At 38.7% G+C, this 20,745-nt stretch overlaps 1 protein-coding gene across 3 annotated transcripts in view; it reads left to right on the top strand.

Moving 5' to 3' along the window:
* Positions 1-20,745, top strand: part of LOC104689336 (probable acyl-CoA dehydrogenase 6) — an 80,807-nt gene that overhangs the window by 35,380 nt on the left and 24,682 nt on the right. For all 3 annotated transcript variants that reach the window (XM_010399402.4, XM_019285591.2, XM_020584655.2), the window contains 2 exons: positions 16,571-16,700; positions 19,701-19,807. In XM_010399402.4, coding sequence (XP_010397704.2) covers positions 16,571-16,700; positions 19,701-19,807 — 237 coding nt within the window. The remainder of the gene's footprint in view (positions 1-16,570; positions 16,701-19,700; positions 19,808-20,745) is intronic.

The raw sequence follows: 20,745 nt of genomic DNA, 5'->3' as shown, positions 1-20,745 counted from the left end.
TAGGACAGTGGAAGAAAATGAGAAATATAGGCTGAAAAACTGCCAGCAAATGAAATGCTGAGATTATTGCTTTTCACCAAAAGTTGGAAACCTTACTGGTGAAGACATACCAGTTGTATTAATGGAGAAGATACGCAGCTGGGACTCAGTCTTCTGGGACCTTCTGTAGAGGTTCTTGGCTTTGTTTCTCATGTCCTCAAGTCTTTAACTACCATTAAGAGCATCTTTATAAATAAGACAGATAAAAATAAGTCTCTTTTCAGTGAACAGTGGGAGAGTATGAATAATGAAAAAAAATCATGTTGGTATTGCTAATAGGCAGTTTGTCTTCAGAAACTCTGTAAATTTGTTCAGAAAAAGTGTTTATTAGACAATTTCAAGCACATTTCTAAGTTTGTTGTCTATTAGAAACCAGGCATAAAGACCATCTCTGACTGCAAATTATTTGCTATATACATTTCAATCGCATACATATTTATTTCAATTACATACATATTTATTTTATAAAAAAGTCTTGCTCTGTTTCTGTGTAAAAGAAACCTGGCTTATGTCATCATTGAAAGTAGTGAAAAATGTTCAATCATATGTCCTGAAGCTAATGAGAAAATATTCTCAACTGTAAACAGAAAAGGTAAGTAAGAAGAACATCAGTCTTCAGTCTAGACAGCTTGTTAAGTCACATTGAAGTTAGAGAGTGCATGCCATGGAAAGACTTCTAAAGCAAATTTTGGGGAACAAAGCACCGAAATGGGTGTGATTTTGTTTATGTCTTTTGCTATCTGTCATGTAAAAGACCCAGACAGAGTATTAAACAGACAAATCTGAAACTTCTATATAGAGTTTGGGTATGGGACAGGAGGTTTTTCATATACATCTAGTTTGGCTTTGCATTATTCAGACAGTTCTGTTGGGATTGGTGACGCTCATTAAAGAGCGTGTGGAGTGGCCATTAGAATTAGAAAAAAGGGAGATTTAAAGTGGAAGCATGCTTTCTTGCTACAACGGTTCTTAAAGAGCTGGTGTAAATTTTACAAATTGATTTTAAAAAGTATCCTTCTAATAATTAAAAGGGGGGGCCCACTGTGTTGTGCAGGGAGATAGCATAACCAGTGAAGTACACTGCAGTATAATTTAAAACAATCTGCCACTTTTTAGTACTGGTTATTTCACAGCTCTTCTGTTGATCCAGGCAGTTGTGATTGTGTGGCTGAGGGATAGGGAAAGAAACAGGCAGAGACAAATTATGCTTAGGCAGGAATAACAGCAGAGCTGCTGGCAGAACCACAGTGTGACGGCCATGGCTGCTCCAGGAGTCAAGCATTCTTGTCCTGCTGGTTTCTGCTTGCAAATGGGGCAGTGGTTCATACTTAGGGATAGTCTGTTATCTTCAAACCAGTCCTCACAGTGGGTTAAGGAAAATGAGAGTCCCAGCTGGTAAAAGTCCCAAACCTTCATTTGGGGCTGCAGCCTCTGTAGAACTGTGAGCCCCCTATCCTGTTGTTAGGTTTGTCCTGTACATGCCCATTTCTGTGGAGGCCACTCTTACACCAGACAAGATTATGGGATGGCAATAAAAAAATCTTAGTCTGTTAAAGCTGAGTTCCTCTAAGCAGCAGAGCTGGGCTGTTTCTCCAGGTCTCTACCTGCCTCTGAAGAAGCTTTTTCTTACTGTTTGCTTTTTCCAGGAGGAGTCTCCAGATAAAGCACATACCAAGTTGGTTGTGAAGATTCATATTTCCTTCCACTCCTTGCTTCATTGAATTAGGTTTAAAAATAAAATACTTTTATTCTTAAACTTCCTTCTCCTTTGTTTTTTGCAAAGGTGAGCATCACTCTCCCCAGCTGTCTGCCTTCCTTTCCATGCACTTCCCTGAAATTGCTCCTCTATTGTGTTCCTTGTTAATTATACTATTCTCAGCTTCAGGGTTTCTTTTTTTTCTCCTTTGGCTTCTTCCAGACTGTGGCAAAATCCCATAACTTGCATATCAAGAGACTTGCTCGTTATACTTGTGTTAGTTATCTTGCAGCATCTACTTTGTCATAGAGACCAGAAACATCACAATAGTAAGTTGCAGGCAGTGCACTGTTTCTAAATTACTTTGTCCTTCCACACGATCCTCCTCTGTGCCTTTTACCGGTTCTGTAAATCCTGCTGTCATCATTAAGGGGAAAAAATTTTCATATTTTCAGTGAGTAGTAGGGCATTTTAAAAGAAAGTTCATAGTATAATACCAAGGCTTATTGCCTCACTGGCCATTTATTTTAAAGACATATAAAATGCTTCTGTGTTTGTGCAAGAGATAAGAAAATGAAAGTAGATGAATGGGTAAATGAAGGATAAGAGGTACAACTGTTTGGCATTCCTCTTCCTTAGTGGAAAGACCTGATGGCAGGTAATACCTTGTATCTCTAAGTGAAATCTGACCATCAGGAAATGGGGAGGCAGCAAGGCAGTGTGGGGAGCTGAGGGTTTTTTGCTTAGCAATTGGCAGAGCACAGCACTTGTGGCTGTTGTTGACGGCAGTTGAGAAACTTAGCTAGAGGTCAGATTAAAAAAAAAATAAAGTGAGTCAACAGGGAAACATTAAGGATAATTGAATTCCAGTATGATTAGTTTTTATATAACCTTGTTGCAGCACATTATCCATTGCTGGCAGGCTAAACAGAGAGGTCTCCTGATCCAGCTGTAAAATCTGTATGAATTTGGTTTGGATTTTTCCATCTTCTCTGTGTTTGTAATCAACAAAACAGTCAGATCAGTAATGCCCATTCATCTTGCTAAGACATTCCAAAAACATCCTGAATGTGGGAAAAAGAAGATAAATCTTCATTAGCATAAGGAATAGGACTGAGTGAAGCACTGCCCAAAGCTGATTTCATTGGTATGATAAAGACCTTTCATTGAGGAAGAAGTTAGGGAGCAGTTTCACCCCAGGTTAGAATGGAAAACACAAATCAGAGAACAGGATTTGTCTGAAGACGCATCTTAGCTCTGGAAAGTCAGCATGGAAGGATACACTGAGAGATGGAAAACAAACAAAAATCATATCAAAGTTTGTTGTTTGATGACTCAAGCATATTCATCTTCAAAGATGTAACCAGTTTCTTATATCTCTTCATTCCAATACAGTAAAACTTGGTAGTTCTTCTCTTTTGCTTAAAGTTTTAGCCTAAAGTTTTCTGGAAACTGACAGGCTGCACACAACTTTTCAACTTCAGGGCAAGATTAACCACTCCAACACGAAGTCAGGAGCAAGCCAAATCTCAAAGAGTGAATTGCAATTAAATTGCAAGTGGAAGACTTTTTCCAGTGGTAAAACATTAGCGTGGGTAACCTCAGTCTCCAGCAGCAGAGCTTCCAAACAGCAATTTCCCTAAAATGGTAAAAGGTTGGGGTTCCTTTTGTGGGTTTTTTTGTTTCTTTCCATAGCAATGTTTCTAACACACATGAAAAATCTGTGCAACAGGAAAATTTATCTATTCTTTCATGTAAACCTCCTTAAAATGAAGAGAATAGTGACATGGTTTGGTTTGAAAGTGTAATTGCTAAGGTCTGTCTTTTAGCATGCTATTTAGGTGAATTTGTATTTGCTGCATTTTTCATGTCTTGCTTTTGTTACTTGCTCTCAGTCCATACTTTATCAATGCTACTCCAAAATTTAGAAAACAGCATTAGCCACAATGTGAGAAGGATTTCAAACAGGAAAAAATTCTTTATTGACACATGGTGGTGTAAGAAAAACAGAAGCTTGGTCATTACCATGTTTGCAGAAATGGGAGCAAAATAAATAAGCTCTTTTTTTTCTTTTGTTTCTGCGTTGGAGTTTTTTTGTGATAGAAGATACACATTAATTCATGTTTGACTTGGTTTATGTCACCTGACTTGAAGTGATGAGGCTGTAGCCTAGAAGATGCTGTGATCTTTTCCAGACAGAAAAACTTATCTCACTTCCCCCTCCCTTTTTTTTTTGGTTTAGGTTTGTTGTTGTTGTTTTTGTTGGGTTGGGTTTTTTTTGGAAAGAGAATTCCAGCTTTACAAGTGAGGAATTGTTCATGTAAGTTTTCATTGTTTCAATGATGTATAGCATGGTCTTAAACCTTACTGCTAATTTAGAGTGTTCAGTATTCAATGCACTATGTATTTTTCCTTTCCTCAACTATTTTAAACACAGGGTGAGATTTGAGCATAAACTGATGTCTTTGGTGTGGGCTCTCTCAATCTTCATGGTTCAATATAATGATGTAGTCGGGAAAAAGGAGTTACAGTCTCTGCTGCTTTGCTGACTGTTAATTTACTGTTGCCAGAATCCCTCAGTTTGGGACTACCTGATGCTGAGAGATGCTATGCACTGGGTTAATCATAATGAGTTAGCAAATAGTTGTAGTTCTTAAGGAGGAAAAGGACTACAATAATGCACTGCTGAAAGGATGTGCAGTATGCTCAGTATCATGAAGCTTATGAGTTGTAATACATTTATTATAATTTCATCTGAGACATTGCAGAAGCTTCAGAATGGGTCACTAATTACCGATGCTTATATATCACTTTGTTTCTTTGGCATCTAGCTCTGGATGTTGACCATGCTAATGTTGATGAAAAAGCTGCTTCACGCCTTTGAACAGCTGACCTGGCTCTTGGGCAGTTTATAAAGACAGTCTGTGTGGGGTTGGTGTCTCCACCAGACTAAGGGCACTCAGAGATGTTGACCGTGCTTTATTTTTACATAACTGTGAGATACAAGATTTGGAAATGCATTTTAAGCCAGAACCATTCCAGGGCAGACACCTGCACACTGCTGCCCCGGCTGTGCAACGTGGAAAGCCCACAGCACCTCAGCTGCAGGTGAACTCCAAGGGTCCAGCAGCAATGGGCTCCCTGTGTGGTTCATCAGGACGGTCCCTGCAGTCCCAGCCACCTCCCGTGTCATGTGCTGCCCATAAATGAGGAAACAAATTTAGCCCAACACCTCTTTCCGGTGTCTCTGAAATACTGGAAAGCTTATCAGCAGGCTCTTTGGAGACGTGGTTTGAGAGTAACAAGGAGGTGGTGGAAAATACTTCTCTCTCTGAACAGAAATGTCCAGGAGATCACAGGCAAACAAAGGATTCATCAGCAATCTTACTTAGAGTGGCTGCACAGTGAGATGTCTAACTGTGATAAAAGGTGCCTATTGTAATAAAATCCTCTTCAGTTCCCTTTCTTGCAGGCCTTTGCTGCCCAGTGGGGTCTCATGGCTACAGAAGCCTGTGGTGATAGATAGACATGTGAAAATTAGGCAAATAGTTTGTGACTATTGAGTGTCCTTCTAAAATAGTGCCTCTTATGAGATGGAAAGTTATGTAACTCAAAAACATGACAAAGAGCCTTAATATATTAAAATAATTTTCTAATTGTGTGGTTTGTGTCTGGAGAGTCTGACACTACTTGCCAGTAAATTGAATGGGATTTTACTTTTTATTTCAGATGTTTCAGTTACTCATTTAGAAACAATGCACACAACAATGTAATAAACACCTGGTATCTGAGGGATGCTTGTAAATGCTTTAAAAATTCTTCGCAATTAAATGAATCTAATGGAAAGTCCATTATACAAGACCAACTTAAAAATTAGTAATAATATGTAGTTTTGACAAGAGCTTTTTCCTGCATGAAAAGGCTACTTTTCCCTCCCCTGTCATCCCCACTTTCTCTCTACATGTGGATGTGTGGAAGAGATGGGGGAAGCATGATGACTCTGGACAGTCTGTGTCCCTGGGAGGTGGAAGGACTTCAGACTCCCTGATTGGTTTTTTTTGCTGTTGTTTGGTTGGTTTTGTTTTGGGTTTTTTTAAATTTGAAAGGAAGGTGTGTTATTGGCTAGATTATTGAGCCATGAAGATAGTAATTCAGGTATTTGGCAATACTTCTAAGACTATTTTTAAATATCTCCAGGAATAATTTATGAATTTCTATGAAGAATGGTTTGGGTTTTTTTTTCTCAATAAAAGTTGTTTTGCTTCTTTTATTTTAAAATATAAATATTTTAAATTCAGTTTCAGGGACATCCCATAACAATACATGTGTTGATTTAATATAATTTGACTTTCAGAATTACTTGGAGAATGCAATGAAATTTAATTCCTTTACAAATTTACTATGTGACCACATATTCAATATGTTATTGCCCTGAAAAACACATTTATTGCTATGTAACTCTAGAGGTATATTTTGAGAACAAGAATTTGAGATAAAATTTGCTGTATAGCTACTTATGAAAAAGTAAATTACTGAGATGTGTAGTGAACCCTGCTTGGATTCCTGAATGGTCTGTAAATAACAGAGGTAATATTCATAACTGTGAGAGGTCTGACTTTAACCTCAAGTGTTTATATAGTGAGTGGTGCAAATGCATCCTTACTGTAGACTATGACCAAATCTATTTTCTATTTCTGTTGGAAAAAATTTCAGCTAAGCTGTATAGTAAAAGGGTAGTTATACTACTGGGGGCATGAATTCTTGGGATCATTAATTATAATTCAGGTAGGATTGGGAGTTGAGGAAGATGACAGACAGGGATGTTGTGGGGAGGATGTTTTGTTATTTTTCTTATCTCAGTCTTCTACAGATACCTTTAGCCATGTCATTGTTCCATTTTGCACTAGGTTATTCTCTCGGTATGTTACAGACCTCAGTGTGTCACACAGGTAATTGTGTATTAGGCAGTTTGATGTGATTTTAATTGTAAACTGTATTAAAATTTTATCTGGTCTGTGTAGGGTGCTATTATTCCCCCTTGGAACAACCTGCTTTTCATGGGTTTGAGAGCTGATATGTTACTGATTTTAAAACCAAATCAGTAAGAAGAAACAGATAATTCTGGTCAATAATAATTTCTTGGAGTGGACTACACTGGGTGATTAAATGCTTATAGAAATAATATAATACTTTGAGTAGAAGGTTCTTTTGAAGAAAACAATCTGGAATGGGAAATTTGATTTGTGGTATGCTTGCACTATACTGAAAAACATTTCATTTTTGGCCAGTACCACATACAAGGCACACCCTCCAATGTCAGTGTAAATAAAAATTCCAGTGTAGCATATTTCACACTGGAGATTGCAGTTCAGATTTGAATTCTGTTGTGTCAGCTCTTCTACAAACAGAGAGGGATTATTTATTTCATGATATGGTCTGGCTGACAAATCTTAAGGACAAGGATGCACACAGAATCATAGCCAAAAATGAGAACTGAGCCAGATATTTTCAGCTCTAGAATAGCATTTAAAATGTTTATCCACACTCGTTAAATCAAATAAAAGTTTTCAATGAAATGTTTTCTCCATGAAAATTACCAAGAATAGAGAAAGCATGGAAACTTACTGGTTTTACTGAAATACTGTCTTTGTTGGAGAAAATGAAGGGGAAAGGCATTGTTGTGACATTGCAAATAGTCTTTCATTTTTACCCCAGAACTGGTTTTTATTTTGACATTTCCTTTGTGTGTCTTTCAAAAAAAATAAGGTCACCTGACAGAAGTAATTGTAATCAGTAATCACCTGAAAAAATTGTAAACATACAATTTAATGTTACAAAAATACTCATATTTTTGCATTTTTATTTGACTTTGTTCCTGGTTTCAGATCAAACCCGTTGCCTTTCCTGGAAAACTGCAAATTTGAGTTTTGTCTCAAAGAGCTCACCACAATGCATTGCTCAGATCTAGAAATACTCTTTCATAGCTTCGCTTTTGCTATCTGAAAGCAGTTTCAAAACCAGTCAGGTTTCTTAACAATCACAAATACAGAAGATGCTCTCCTTTGGTTCCTGCTGTACTGGGGAACTGAAACCTCTGGAGGTGCTCCAGCAGCATGATGGGCTGTCCCGCAGAGTGAGTGGCTGGCAGCTGCCAGAGATAAGGAGCTGTGGCACTGGTGGTCCCAGCCCTGCCCATGCTGAAGGCTGTGCCAGCATAGAGATGCAGATGGTGCCAGCTGAAGAGAATTTATAAACAAGGAAATTACCTAACAGGACAGGGGTGGGCTTCTAGCTGCAGCATTACGTGATAGATGTCTCTTTAATAATTTGTTGTGTGTGACTGTGCTGGGAATATGTTGACCTGCAATGTAGCAGGTATTTTAGGATGGCATGTTATGTTTTTCTCAGTATCTGACCCAACATCTCAAGGGCTTAAGAAGTCAGCCAGTGGAAATTCATTTAGTCTTAAGTCTGAGCTGATCAGAAATTCCTGTGGAAACCTCCTGCAGTGCACTTCTGTTCCAAGTTTGGTGCTACTGAACTAAAACCCTTGTGCTGGCCAGGCTAGCTCCAGAGCATGTCCAAAGTTTATTTCATTATTCACTGCACACATGCTGAAATCCCTTTTTTTTTTTTTTACAGTTATTGAAAACTAGCATTTTTCAAGTTTCTAACCCCATGCCCAAAATGTCAATTCTCAATCTGTAATTCCATTAGGAGATCGCAAGTTTTGGAAAATATGATCTAGTAAAATTTATGTCTTTTGGTGTGACATGTTGAGCTAAGTGTCTAAAGTTTTTCGTGTTGTTGTTTTTCCAATAAGCTTGGACTGGAATAAAAGATCTCGTAGGGAAGAAAATGAAACATAGCTTTCAGCTGATAAATATTTAGCCTTTGTATTAAATCTTAGCCTAGAAATTTTAATAAGTAGCAAAAGTAATACCTCTGTAATCCTTAAATCACTTAGTATTGCTTCTCAGATTCATTTTTTTTTTAATTGGAATGCAGAAGAAACAGAATCATCTTTTTAATATTGATTATATATCCTGATGCCTTAAAGAAATGAAAGAAATTAAATGCCTTAAAGAAATGAAAGCATTAAGTCTGCTTTTTGCTCATAGACTGTTACAAAACCGAGTACAGTGACTTCTTTTCATCCAGCTTTTAGAAATTTCTAACATACTTGTATTCAGTCATGTTACTCATCTTTTCTCTCTGTTGTGCTTAAACTGGGGAATGTTATTTAGGATATCTCTCTGTTATCCATTGATTAGTCAATCCCCATTTTCTTTCCCTGTTCACCTATGGATGGTTGAATGTCTGTATATTACTGTGTATTCCTTATAATATCTATTTGTGCATTCACATTTAAGATCCTACTGGAAGAAAATCTGCCGTGATGCAGAGTAATGTGAACTTTTTGTAGGAGTTTGTGGTAGTTCACGTGAGAGGACGAGTCCTGACTAGGAGCACCAGCAGCACATATAGATGATGTGCCTGCTTCATTCTTGTACAGGTGTGGGGTTAATTACCTGTTCAAAATGAACAAACATGTTTAAGATAGCTGAGCAGCTGTGCAGACATTTTCTTGGGAGGAAGAGTGCATTTTACGTGGGGCTGACAGATGCTGATGACGGATTTTGGAGCCTCTGAGGGCTGACTCATGGTTGTGTCAGTAGGACTGCAGTGGACGCGCACGTTGTTGAAGGATTTGAGGCAGTGGTGGCCTGATTGTCAGAAGGGTGGCTGCCTTCAAGCTGGAGAGAAGCAGCTGGATACGCCTGACTCAGAGAATTTACTTGAGCATCCACAAGCCATGTTTAGAGCAGGCGAATGTGCAAGAGCTTGCAGCAATGTGTGTGTTCGATGCACATGAGCTTGGCAGTTGTTGCTGGTTGACTGATCTCAAGCAGCAGGCAAGGTTGCAAAAATATCCTTGAAACCCATTCTATGATTTGTTTATGAGCTTGCCCAAAGAGAAGTCCCATGAGAAGCAACATGGCTTTGCCACTGAAGCTCAGGAGGGGTGATATTCAGCCCATATACTTCTTGACTTCATTTTTCTATGTGTTTGCGGTTTTTTTCATTTTCTTTATGCTGCGGCATTTAGTTTGACTGACATTTTCAAATGTACCATAATTGAGATCTGTACTCTTTAATTGCAAAGAAAAAATTGTAGGGTGGTCTAACTACTTCAGGTAAATTCTAGTTTCTTTGGAATAGATGTTGGATCAGACCTGAGTAGGGAAAAATAAACTCCATTTAAAACTCCAGGCAGAAGATGACTGAGGAGTCTGTGATCAGGGATTGCTTAAAGTTTTTCTCTGACTTGGAGCTGATGCGATAGCTGGTGCCTGGGGCTCTGTGCACTTTGGATCTTCTTTTTCCTCTTTTGTGTTTTGGCTACTGCATCTTTTACATTGTTAATGTGTCTTATGTTGCCATGTGCACATTTTATTCTATTGTACCAGGCAACTTAGCTTTTCCTTCCCCATAACATTGTTTGTACACAATTTGGGGGGGTTGCGTTACATTGTTTTTAAGAGCTCTGATAACCTTCTGGGTTGGAAGTTTTATGCAGATGTGACTGGTGACTCAATGTCACTGGGGATATACTGCATAACCACGTAGAAAATTAAGAAAACTTACAAATTTGTGAGGGATGATTTAGAAAGCAGAGGGTAGCAAGTTCAGCTGTTGACAACTTAGTGATTTAGAATATACTGCTCTGGCTTTTAAAAGTGTCTTATACAGCTTTGAACCCTTTTCAAACGTGTCCATGCTGCCCCTAGCTGGGGCCAGGTCTGTGTGGTGCATTTATCTGCTTAGCGGCAGTATTCATCTGCTCAATGGTAGGCACTGCCAAGTTCCTCTGTGGTATTTTGTGGTGGTGTTATAGAAGGGTTTTTATCCTTACACTGGGGGAGAAGTTTCTCCTTTATTTTACAGTGTGGCCCTGTCTTAACCTAAAACAGTGCTAGACAGACCCAACCACTTTAGTCATCTCAGTAAATTTAGTTTCTGTGGTGACAACTGTGATGACTTCTGTAGCAAGAGGGAACAGAATAGAGAATACAGAAGATAGGAGTATTGTAGAAACACGTATTTTGCATTGTTAATTGCTCTTGGGATTGTACTTGGTCTGCTAACCATGAGTGTTTGAAAAGTAATGAGAAGCCAATCCATATTTTTCCTTTGCAAGGGTTACTGGATCAAAAGAGTAATAGTTAAAGTTTGGTTAGCAGAGTAAGTCCTTATCTGTCTTGGAAATTTTGGTTGAAGTAGTATCTGTGAGAGAGCAAGTACTGAATGTGACTGCAGTCTTTCTAGGATCAACCAAACAAAATCTTGAAACACTATAATTTTTCCTGGTTTGGGACAAACTTTCATTCAAATGATAGAGTTTGGTCTATCTGACTATGGTAATCTGTTATAAGGAACTTTGCATCTGGTACAAGGGTTGGTTTGTGTCAAGAGTTTTTGTTCTTGGTTGGTTTTTTTGGTTTGTCGTTTTTTGTAAATTGATTGGGGGAGGGGAGGAATAGCCAAAAAATGCATATGTCTTAATCGCAACAAGAGTAAAGTGCACTCGCAGTGTTTCTATTACACTAAATGAGAGGTTTTTTCCTCTACACCCAGCCAGAAGCAAATAACCAAGAAGGCAGGAGGTGTTTTCTGAACTTCATTAGTCTCAGCTTTTCAGAATGGGTTATGGGAAATTGCAGAAGACACAAGAGTACACCCATGGTGATTCTTTAAATTCCTTCTATATAAAGCAGAGGAAAGGAATTATGATATGGATTTCTGTACTGTCCTACCTGATGACATTTGCAGCTATGTAGCTTCAAGGCTCTTTGCAGTTCTCTGGAGCTGAAATTCTTGAACCGTATTTATGACAGGTGAATAAGGTTTGAACACTTAAATTTTACTACTGTTGATTTAAAATTGTAGGCTGTGGTGAAAACTGGCATTTAGCTCTGTCTTCGTAGTGTCAAATATAGGAGTCTCTCAGACCTATCTACAAAATGGGACTTGATTCATGCTTTATTTGTCTTTCTAGTCACTAGAAGTGAGAGCACATATTTGTTTTTTTCTTGCACTGAGTTAGGTGCCAATAGTAGAAATAATACTGAGTGATTTTCTTAGGTGTAGATTTACTTTATTTCACTTTCACTTTATTGAAACTTTGGAAACCATGTAAACAAACAAATTATATATGCATTTAAAATGGAGTTCTGGATATGGCTGTATTGTGTTATCACCATTCCATTTTCCAGGCTCACTTACATTCTTAAAACATTGAGGACCACCTGTTTCACCTTGCTTTCACTTACTTACAGACCCCTTTCACCACAGATGTTGTCATTCCCACTGACAGCTACTAGAAGGGATTCAGAAACAAATTCCACAGAGAGACACTTGTAAACTCTTACAAATTTTTGACTAGAGACTTCAAGCCTGTCTCATCATTGAACAGAGTCATATTTGAACAGGGATCCTGAACAAGTGGCAAGAAATGCTCTGGTCTTCACAAAAGTGAAATGATTATATGAAAGACTTCAGCTTCTCATTTGCCTTTATGAGTCCTTTTTCATAGACTTTCTCTGCCTTTGTTTTTCCAATTGATCTTCTCAGCAGTGTTTCTATTTTGACATGTTGCAACTGGAGATCATGTCTTGCTCTTTTATTTGTAGTTTTGGGCATCATCTGTGCTGTGTGCCCCATATTCATATATAAAAGTCCTGATACCCTAAATTATCAAATCTAATAGAATGTACATCTTTTTGCATCTTTTAAGAAGAATGTTTTTTTAAGATTCACTGTGTTCTTTTGGATTCCTATTCCACTGCCAGGGTCACAGACATTACATGTAAAAATTTGCTGATCTATATAAAATAAGGAGCTTTTGCAGAGTGGGAGTGTTAAAATAATGCGATGGTGGTGATTAGTAGAAAAGCAGAGAGCCAATTTAAAGGAATAGGTTAATATACTGACTATGGTGTGGTGGGTTCACCTTGGCCAGCTGTTAGCTCACTCCCCCTCTTCAACAGAACAGGGAAGAAAATACAGTACCAAGGCCTGGCTGTCAAGAAAAGTCAGGGAGACTGGTCACCATTTACTGTCATGGTAAAAAGCAGACTTGGCTGGGGGAAAATTATTTTAATTTCCTGCCAATTAAAGTAGATTTGTGTAGTGGGAAGCAAAGGCAAATTAAAACAAGGTGTTCCACCATCCTCTTCCCCTTATTCCCAAGTTCTGCTTCAGTTCTTCATTCCTGAGTCATCTACCTCACTCCCCACCCCAAGTGGCACGGCAGGATGGGGAGGGGAGGTTGTAGTCAGTCCATAGCACATCCTCTCTGCTATTCTTCCCTCCTCACACTTTTTCCTTCCTGCACCTTGGGTCCTGTCCATGGGCTGCAGTGCAGAATCTTTATTTATTTGTATGTTCCTGTGCTCTCTGCTCTGGGCCTTATGTTTTAATTGCTTTGTAAAAGAATCTGAAATCCGACAATGGATAAGATATTGTATTAGGCCATTTAATAGCTGAAAGTTGTGCTATTATCATCAAAACAGAAATAATTTGAATATAACTGAGTTGCCTTTTTCTACCTGTTTTCAATTATAAAAGCAATAGTTCATTAGACTTTCTGCCTAGTTTAATCTAGTTCGTGTTTTGTTCTTTTAAATTTCTTGCAAATTAAAAATGGTAATGTAGCCAAGCAATTCTCTGAAGGTCCCTCATCTCATTTTAAAGTAAAATGAAATATTTACCCCAGAAATGTGAATATTTAAATATAGTTTGTTATTCTTGATGTGGGGGGTTTTTTGGGGGTTTTTTTGGGGGCGGGCAGAGGGGTTGGTTGGTTGTTTGTTTTGTAAAGCACTCAAATCTAGAATTTATTTGGTTTCTTTCATTATGGATTTTTCACCAAAAATTTCACCAAAGTGTTCACTCCTCTGTTAGGCATGGTGTTTGCTCTTCTGAATTAAAGTTTAATTGACCTATTAGCATAATATCATGGTACAGGTATTTCCAAGAAGTTTTTTTCATTGATGAGACTGGCGAATACAAACCTACTACCACCAGCATATTCCCTTTTTCGTAAATAAGTGTTATTCCAAAAAATAAGTCCTACTCCAAATAAAAATTAAACATTAAGTCCGTAAAACATTCACCATCATCACTGAAACAGATAGAAAAAAGAATGGCCTGGTGGTTTTGTCTCCGATTAAGAGCTGAATCCCATGTCATGCAGGAGAATGCGCTTGGACCAGCCCCACAATATCTGGCCGGAGTTCCAGCAGTGGGGCTGTGAACACCAGGCTGCCACCAGGAGCTGAGGGAAAAAGGAAGTTGCTTTGGTGCTTGTAGCCAGCACTGCCAGCTATTGCTGTGTGTGACACCCCTGGCAGCCTGGCTCGGTGTGGAGGCCCAGTTCTCCAAAGAGATGGGACACAACTGTGCTTCGCCATGCCCTAGGTTACCCAAATTACTGGGGAAATAACATCACAGACTGCACTGACAAGTCAATCGCCACCTTGATCAAGTATTCAGGGCTCAAAAAGACATTCTCTATCATTGTCCATCAAATCACTCACATTTCTCCATGAAAATTTAGCTTCTTGGCTCCTGGAACAGAACTGATGAAAGCTTAGGTGTGGTCTGATTAATATTTTTCCATTTGCTTCTGCCCTTCCTGCCTGCATCTGTGGTTGTCTCTTGCATTTTCTATCCCCAGATCATAAAATCTTTGGATTTTATCATCTCTTTGCCTGGCAGGACTTCCCTCTCCACCCCCAGCTCCCAAAGCTTCATTCTGTCCTTTGGTCAGAAATCCTTTCATTGTCATTCCTTTAAAAGTTGGCCTTTTGCAGCACTTTGTTTTTAAAATGTACTGCTTAGTAATTAATCTCAAATGAGAGCAATAAGAGTCTGTTATGTGGTAATATACAATGGACTGTGGTATGGACAAAGAATGTCTGTAAGCTGTATACTCGGATAAAGTAGCCCTTCTTTGGGTCAGTTTTGTGCATAACATTCCTCCTGGGAAGTTACTTCGGGTAAATCTAGAAACTAAGGTTTTGATCTGTGAAATTTAAGTGAAAGATGGGAATATAACTGCCTTGTAGACAAAACTAAAGATAAAATCAGTAATAACAGTAGTTTGGCAATAAAAGTATTGACTGATTTAAAAAAAAATAAAATCTAATGAAAAGTATTTGTGAGGTGCCAAACCTGAGGTTATCTTTTATAATTCTGCTATAGATCCATACAAAATTAGCAAAATCTCTCTCATGCCAGATATCTTTAAACAGTCCTGTCTTTACCTGCACATGCTTTCCTAACTGCTCCTCAGAGCATTCTTTTGCTGATGGGGGCTGTGTAAAGGCAAGAAAATTAGATTATGTTAAACACATTTCCATATTGTTATTGTTTCATTATACTGCTTAAGCTCACAGTAGGAACTTTAAGATTGCGTATATTTTTAAGAAACATTCTTTTCAAGCAAAAGTTTGGAAAAGTAGCCATTTTTTAATTCTGACAGTCTAGACTATTCAGTATGACCTAAGGAGAAGTGTTCTTTGCAAACCAAATTTTATGCTTTGCCTTTCCTACTGTGTTTTCCTTTCAGCAGGGAAAGGATGCACAAAGATAGTTCCTGTGGGTTTAGGAAACAGATGATAGCATGCAAAGCCCCATGTTCATACGCACTGTGGTGTTTTGACTTTTATTTAATGGTGTTTTTTGAAAACTTCAGAGCAGGTCAGTAGAGCGGTGTACTCAGTGTTTGAGGTCAGCAAGTGAAAACAAAAGAGGGTCATCTGCCCCTTATTGTGTGTGTGAGGGGTGAGGGTTTGTTTTTATTTATTTGAAATTTTCTTAGCCGGTCTTCAAGGCAGCTAAAAAACGAGGAGGTAACGTTATCTAATCACAGCTGCTCATCCAACTAATGACGTCAAGCAGTAACCTTTGCTTTCTCACCATATTTCCTTTGAACTGTAAGCTATTTAATACAGCTAAAAATTATCTCATCCACCATAGCAATGTAGCCCTTTTCTGTGCTTCACTTTGTAGTGGGTTTATCAGCACTGGGCATGGGAGTGAGGTGAAGAATAATTTTTTCTTTAATTGAATTTGCAGATTGGAATATGGACGGGAGAAGGGGAGCAATGGGCTGTGCTGGCACCAGGCCAGCATCCCAGGTTGTCAGTCCCCTATGAACAAAGAATGCTTTAATCACTGCACAGACCAGGTGCCAGGGTATGAAATACATGTGTTCGGTACTGTAGTTGTGCCTAACGTGAATTTTGAGCGATGGCAGTAATTTAGCATAGAAACACAACCTGCATGTGGTCTCACTCCATGCCGACTTGATTGCTGTGTCTGAGCAAGATGATTCCATTGTTGGATGAGAGCGGGTGTCAGGTGTTATCATGGGGAAATAAAAGCACTTCTTACCTTGTGTTGTGATCTGTTCATATGACCTTGCTGTTGGAAAGAATAATTTTGCCTTCTGATATAATTTTCAACAGCATGTCACTTCTTCCTGCTGCTTACAGTAAAAGTAATGAGGCTACTTAGGATACTCAGAGGTGACCTGATGTGCACATGGATAATTAGAGTGGGTGTAATTCTCAATTCAGACACTGTAAAGAATAGTGTGGTATTGCTTTTGTGAAAGGAAAGCTGGTAATTGTCAAATACTTAAAAATTAGCAGTTAAATTGCAGTTGGCAAGTGCTTGCAGTAGCAACATCTTTTTGTGTTGTTGTTTTTCTTGCTGCTTATGCCAGTCTAGAACATGAGAATCATAGATCTGTTTTTTCCTCAGAATATGGTGGCATGGGCTTGGACTTCTCCTATAATATTGCAGTGGCAGAAGAGCTGGGAAATATCCGCTGTGGAGGTATTACTATGGCTATTGGAGTGCAAGCTGGCATGGCTACTCCTGCTCTTACAAGGTAATTTTCAGAAAGTTTAGTTTAGCCTAAAACCCAAAGTGTCATGAGTAGAGAAAAACAACAGTGTATATTTCCTGTCCAGCCTGAGGAAAGAACCTCCTTCCTCTCTGCTTCTCTCAGACAGTTTGGTTTAGGGGAGAAAATACTCTTTTTTTTAATATATTTTTAACGCTAGAGTATTATATGTTAAAACATAAGCCTTGTTTAGTAGTAGATTATATGTTTACAAACACAGAATTTTGGTGCCACAACCAATTAAAAAATTTAATTCCAGAATCCAAGTTATTGGTGTTTGTCTTTTTTCTTAGCCAGATATGCCAGTGCAGTAATATTAAGGATGTGTTTAGTTGCAGTGATTAGGATCAATCTAATTCTGTTTTATAATTTACTTGTTCCTTTTCCAGCTTTGCAAGGTGTCAATCCTAAAGTTGTAGCACATATATCATGCTTCCTAAATATGCCCATTCTGGATAATTAATCATTTTTCTTTTTCTCGGCAGCTATGTCAGTGTTCCCATTTTAGTCACTTGCTATCATTCAGGCTCCTGCACTTGCTCAATCTGTTTTGTTGGGTTTTTTCCTCCCTCAATAAAACTGACAGTTACCAACTTCTTCATGTGGTAGTTTCACAGACATTCTGTGTCATAGCAACAGTTTTTAAAACTAGACTGGGGCAACTGACTGATCCAGCAGTTTGCCCCTGGAATGTGGATACACCCAAAATTCTGGAAGATGAGGTGCCACCCTTGTCAACAGCATACCTGGGAATGAATATCAAAAAAAGTTAGTTTTACTATGTGATTTATTGTTTGCTGTAAAGGAGAGAAGCTGCAGCTGACAATCAGAACATATAAACAGAACTGTGTGGATCACAGAAGTGTTATATCTGTATTTTGCCATGGTTTCTTTTCTTTCCTTTTGCCTTCTAATTATGGTATTGTATACCACCGGAATTTTTGTCTTTGTTTTCATGACATTCCACCAATGTTAGTTACGAAGTATGGAGCAAGAAAGGATGAACCACTTTCATGCAACTCGGTGTGTCAGAATCTCACACTTGGGACTTCTGTGTTACACAGGATCAACAAGATTCATTGACTGTAGACTTGTGTGTGTGTGTATGGATACCCAAATGCATAGAAATGTATTTTATAGTGATGCTAAGGCTGCACAGTTAATCACATGGGAAACTGTGTTCTGGGGTATGACCCCAACCAGAAAGCAGACATGGTCAGGTCTGTCTTGAGCCAGAGCACGATCTCCTTGAAAGTAGAGTTTTCTAATTCTGTAGCTGTTAAACTGGGAAGAAGTGGGTATCACATTTGTGCAAGCCTGAGGTTTTTCTGGGATGCATTTAAGATGGGTAGAATTTTACAGAAATGACATATTTCTAGCAGAAAGCTAGCAGTTGAGCAAGAAGCTAGCTGTCTCCTGCAAGGCACATCTTCTGAAGATAGAGTTGCATGACTTTTTTTTGATTGCAAAATAATATCTTCTACAGCCACATTTTTGGAAAGAACTGAACTGTTTTCTGGAACTCAAAACAAAGAAAGACATCAAACCAAAAATATCACCCTAAGAAAAGTTCTTGCTGTGAAAATTCTCTGTTGAAATGCTAAAGGTTAGCAAAGTTTCAAGCGTCAGAAAGCATTGCCAAAAATCACCACTATCTGCTCTCATTATCTAGTTTTCCATGTTGTTGGTTGGGTTGTTTGGGGTTTTTTTTGACTAATGAATGTGCAACTAGCCATACTTGATCATACCCATGGAAAGTTAAAAAAAAAGTATACTGCCTAACAGACATGGGAACTTTGTTCCAGTATGCTAGAGTGAGCAGTAAGCACTCCAAACTTGCTTCTTGTATTTATTTGGGATTGCTGCTGTGATTTTCAGCAGAGACAGGACTAGGAATTGAGCTCCTTGTGTGCACCAAGTGGAAGTGTCTGCCAGATCCCAGTCTGTTCTCTGGCTGTCCCATGTCCTTTGTGCCAGGGCTGGTTGGAGGGGATGGCTTAGTCTTAGCTTGAATGGCCCCACTCCTTTGGAAGTACTGGAACTATGTTTTAGAAGGAGGCCCCAGTGAGCCTAAGGAGGCGAGTGATGATGATGACCTGAGAAGCCTCATACCAAAGAGGAGGCTGAGGAGGAACTTGAATTTATGGATTCCTGCACACAGAAGACATTTCATGACCCAAGGAATTTTTCAGTCACACAAGAGAGGTTCAAGAACTGGACCTTGAACTCACCATTCACACTGGAGAAGAAATCAGTGAATGTTAATTAGGATAAAATCAAGCATAAAATGAGATGGACCATATTTTGAATGGATATGAGCTTCTAAACAATGGGAAAATAGTGTGTACCTCTTAACTGAACTGAAATACAGCCAAGTGAAATTTTTGTGTTAAAATACCATCAACAGCTTGCTGTTTCCCTTTTTATTTTTGTAGAGATAAAAGAGCAGCTGAGAAGAAGCATTAATGGATTTTACTATGTGATTTAAATATATTAAGATATAAATAATTTAAATACATATATTTGCAGATGGTGGCCATGACATGTCATAACTTTTCAGTCATCACTAAAACCTGGCAAAGAGCTGGTGCAGAAGTCAGAAGATAAACAGAGAGCAGGTCCTCCATCTTGGCTGACTTCAGGAGCATAAAGGGGAATCCTCAGGGGTTATGTTTATTTAGATCTGGAACTTTTAAAGCAACAATCATAAAGATAGATTTTGGGCATCTAGGCCACACATTTCTGTGGGAATAAGATGCCTGAATACTTTTGACTTGTATGAAATGATTGTGGCTGCACTTCTGGTCAAGACTGAATCACAGCTTTGGAAGGTATCTGTTCTATCTTTTGGCTCTGGGACAGCTTTAACCTGGTCATAGGAAAACTGATCACTGTGTGGGTAGAACAAGATTTGTAACGAACGCCTAAATAAAACTGACCTTCATAAGCTTTTAATAGCCTATCTTTTTCATTATTTTGTTGCAGGTTTGGTTCCCATGAGTTGAAAAAACAGTTCCTCATACCAACTATAGCTGGTGATTTTGTGGCTTGCTTGGGAATCAGTGAAGCTGGAGCTGGGTCAGATGTTGCAAGTAAGTTAACCTAGCAAACTGCCAGTTTTAGACAGCTTGATGTTTTAATGGAAAGAATCTGTTTTTCCTGACACTTCACTTTGCCCCCATCCTTTGTAATAAACAAAAGGAAGGAAAGTCTGGTGTGGTGAGGGCAAAAAGTAACATTCCAGGAACATAACACATGTTTCTCATGCATCCAAAAGCAATCAATTTTAACATATTTGTCAGCTGAATCAATGGAGTAACCTTGTACAGGCTGAGCACAAGAGATTTTTTTCTTTTATACTGGCCCCAGTTTTCTTCTACTGTTGTCCTGCTGCTGCCTTCCTGCTCTGTCCAGGCTCACCGCTGGCAGGAGCGCTCCAGCACCTCATTAGTTGCACAGCCAGCGTCAGTCATGCAACTCTAGATGTACGTGACGGGGAACGTAACCTGTTCAGCTGTACTGGAACTTGCACTGCCTTAACACAACCTCTCCTCTGAATGGGGGCAAACTACAGAGCCACTCTGTTCTGAAAATGATGGCATCACTTTCACAATGATTTCCTCTTGCTCATCCTTACCACACCTCAGCCCCTTCTGTCATTCTGGTGAAGCAAAAATATATCTCAACTGCTGATTGCTTTATTTAGAGGTAATGAAGAATTTGTGATGTCAAATCTGTTACCTTTGTAATTTAGTTACTTCGCATGCAACTGTTTTTCTTGGTTTAATGCAAGAATATGTTTAAAAACCTGAACAAATGAAACTATTACTCTAAAGTGCCTGAGGCAGTAGAAAATTTGAACAATTAAACCAAAACAGATACTGTGGAAAAAGAAAAGATGTCTCCTCTGATGCTGAATCATGGGCTCCATGGAAAAGAGAATGATAAGTGACCACTTTTAGAGGTTTAGTTGGACAGAGCATGGCTAAGTTGAACACATTGTGTTCTTACAAATTACTGAGACATTTTC

Source organism: Corvus cornix, chromosome 2 (genome assembly GCF_000738735.6).
Source record: "Corvus cornix cornix isolate S_Up_H32 chromosome 2, ASM73873v5, whole genome shotgun sequence".
Classification (NCBI taxonomy): Eukaryota; Metazoa; Chordata; class Aves; order Passeriformes; family Corvidae; genus Corvus; species Corvus cornix.
Note: the sequence above shows the minus strand (reverse complement) of the source record. Positions and strands in the feature narration are given on the sequence as shown.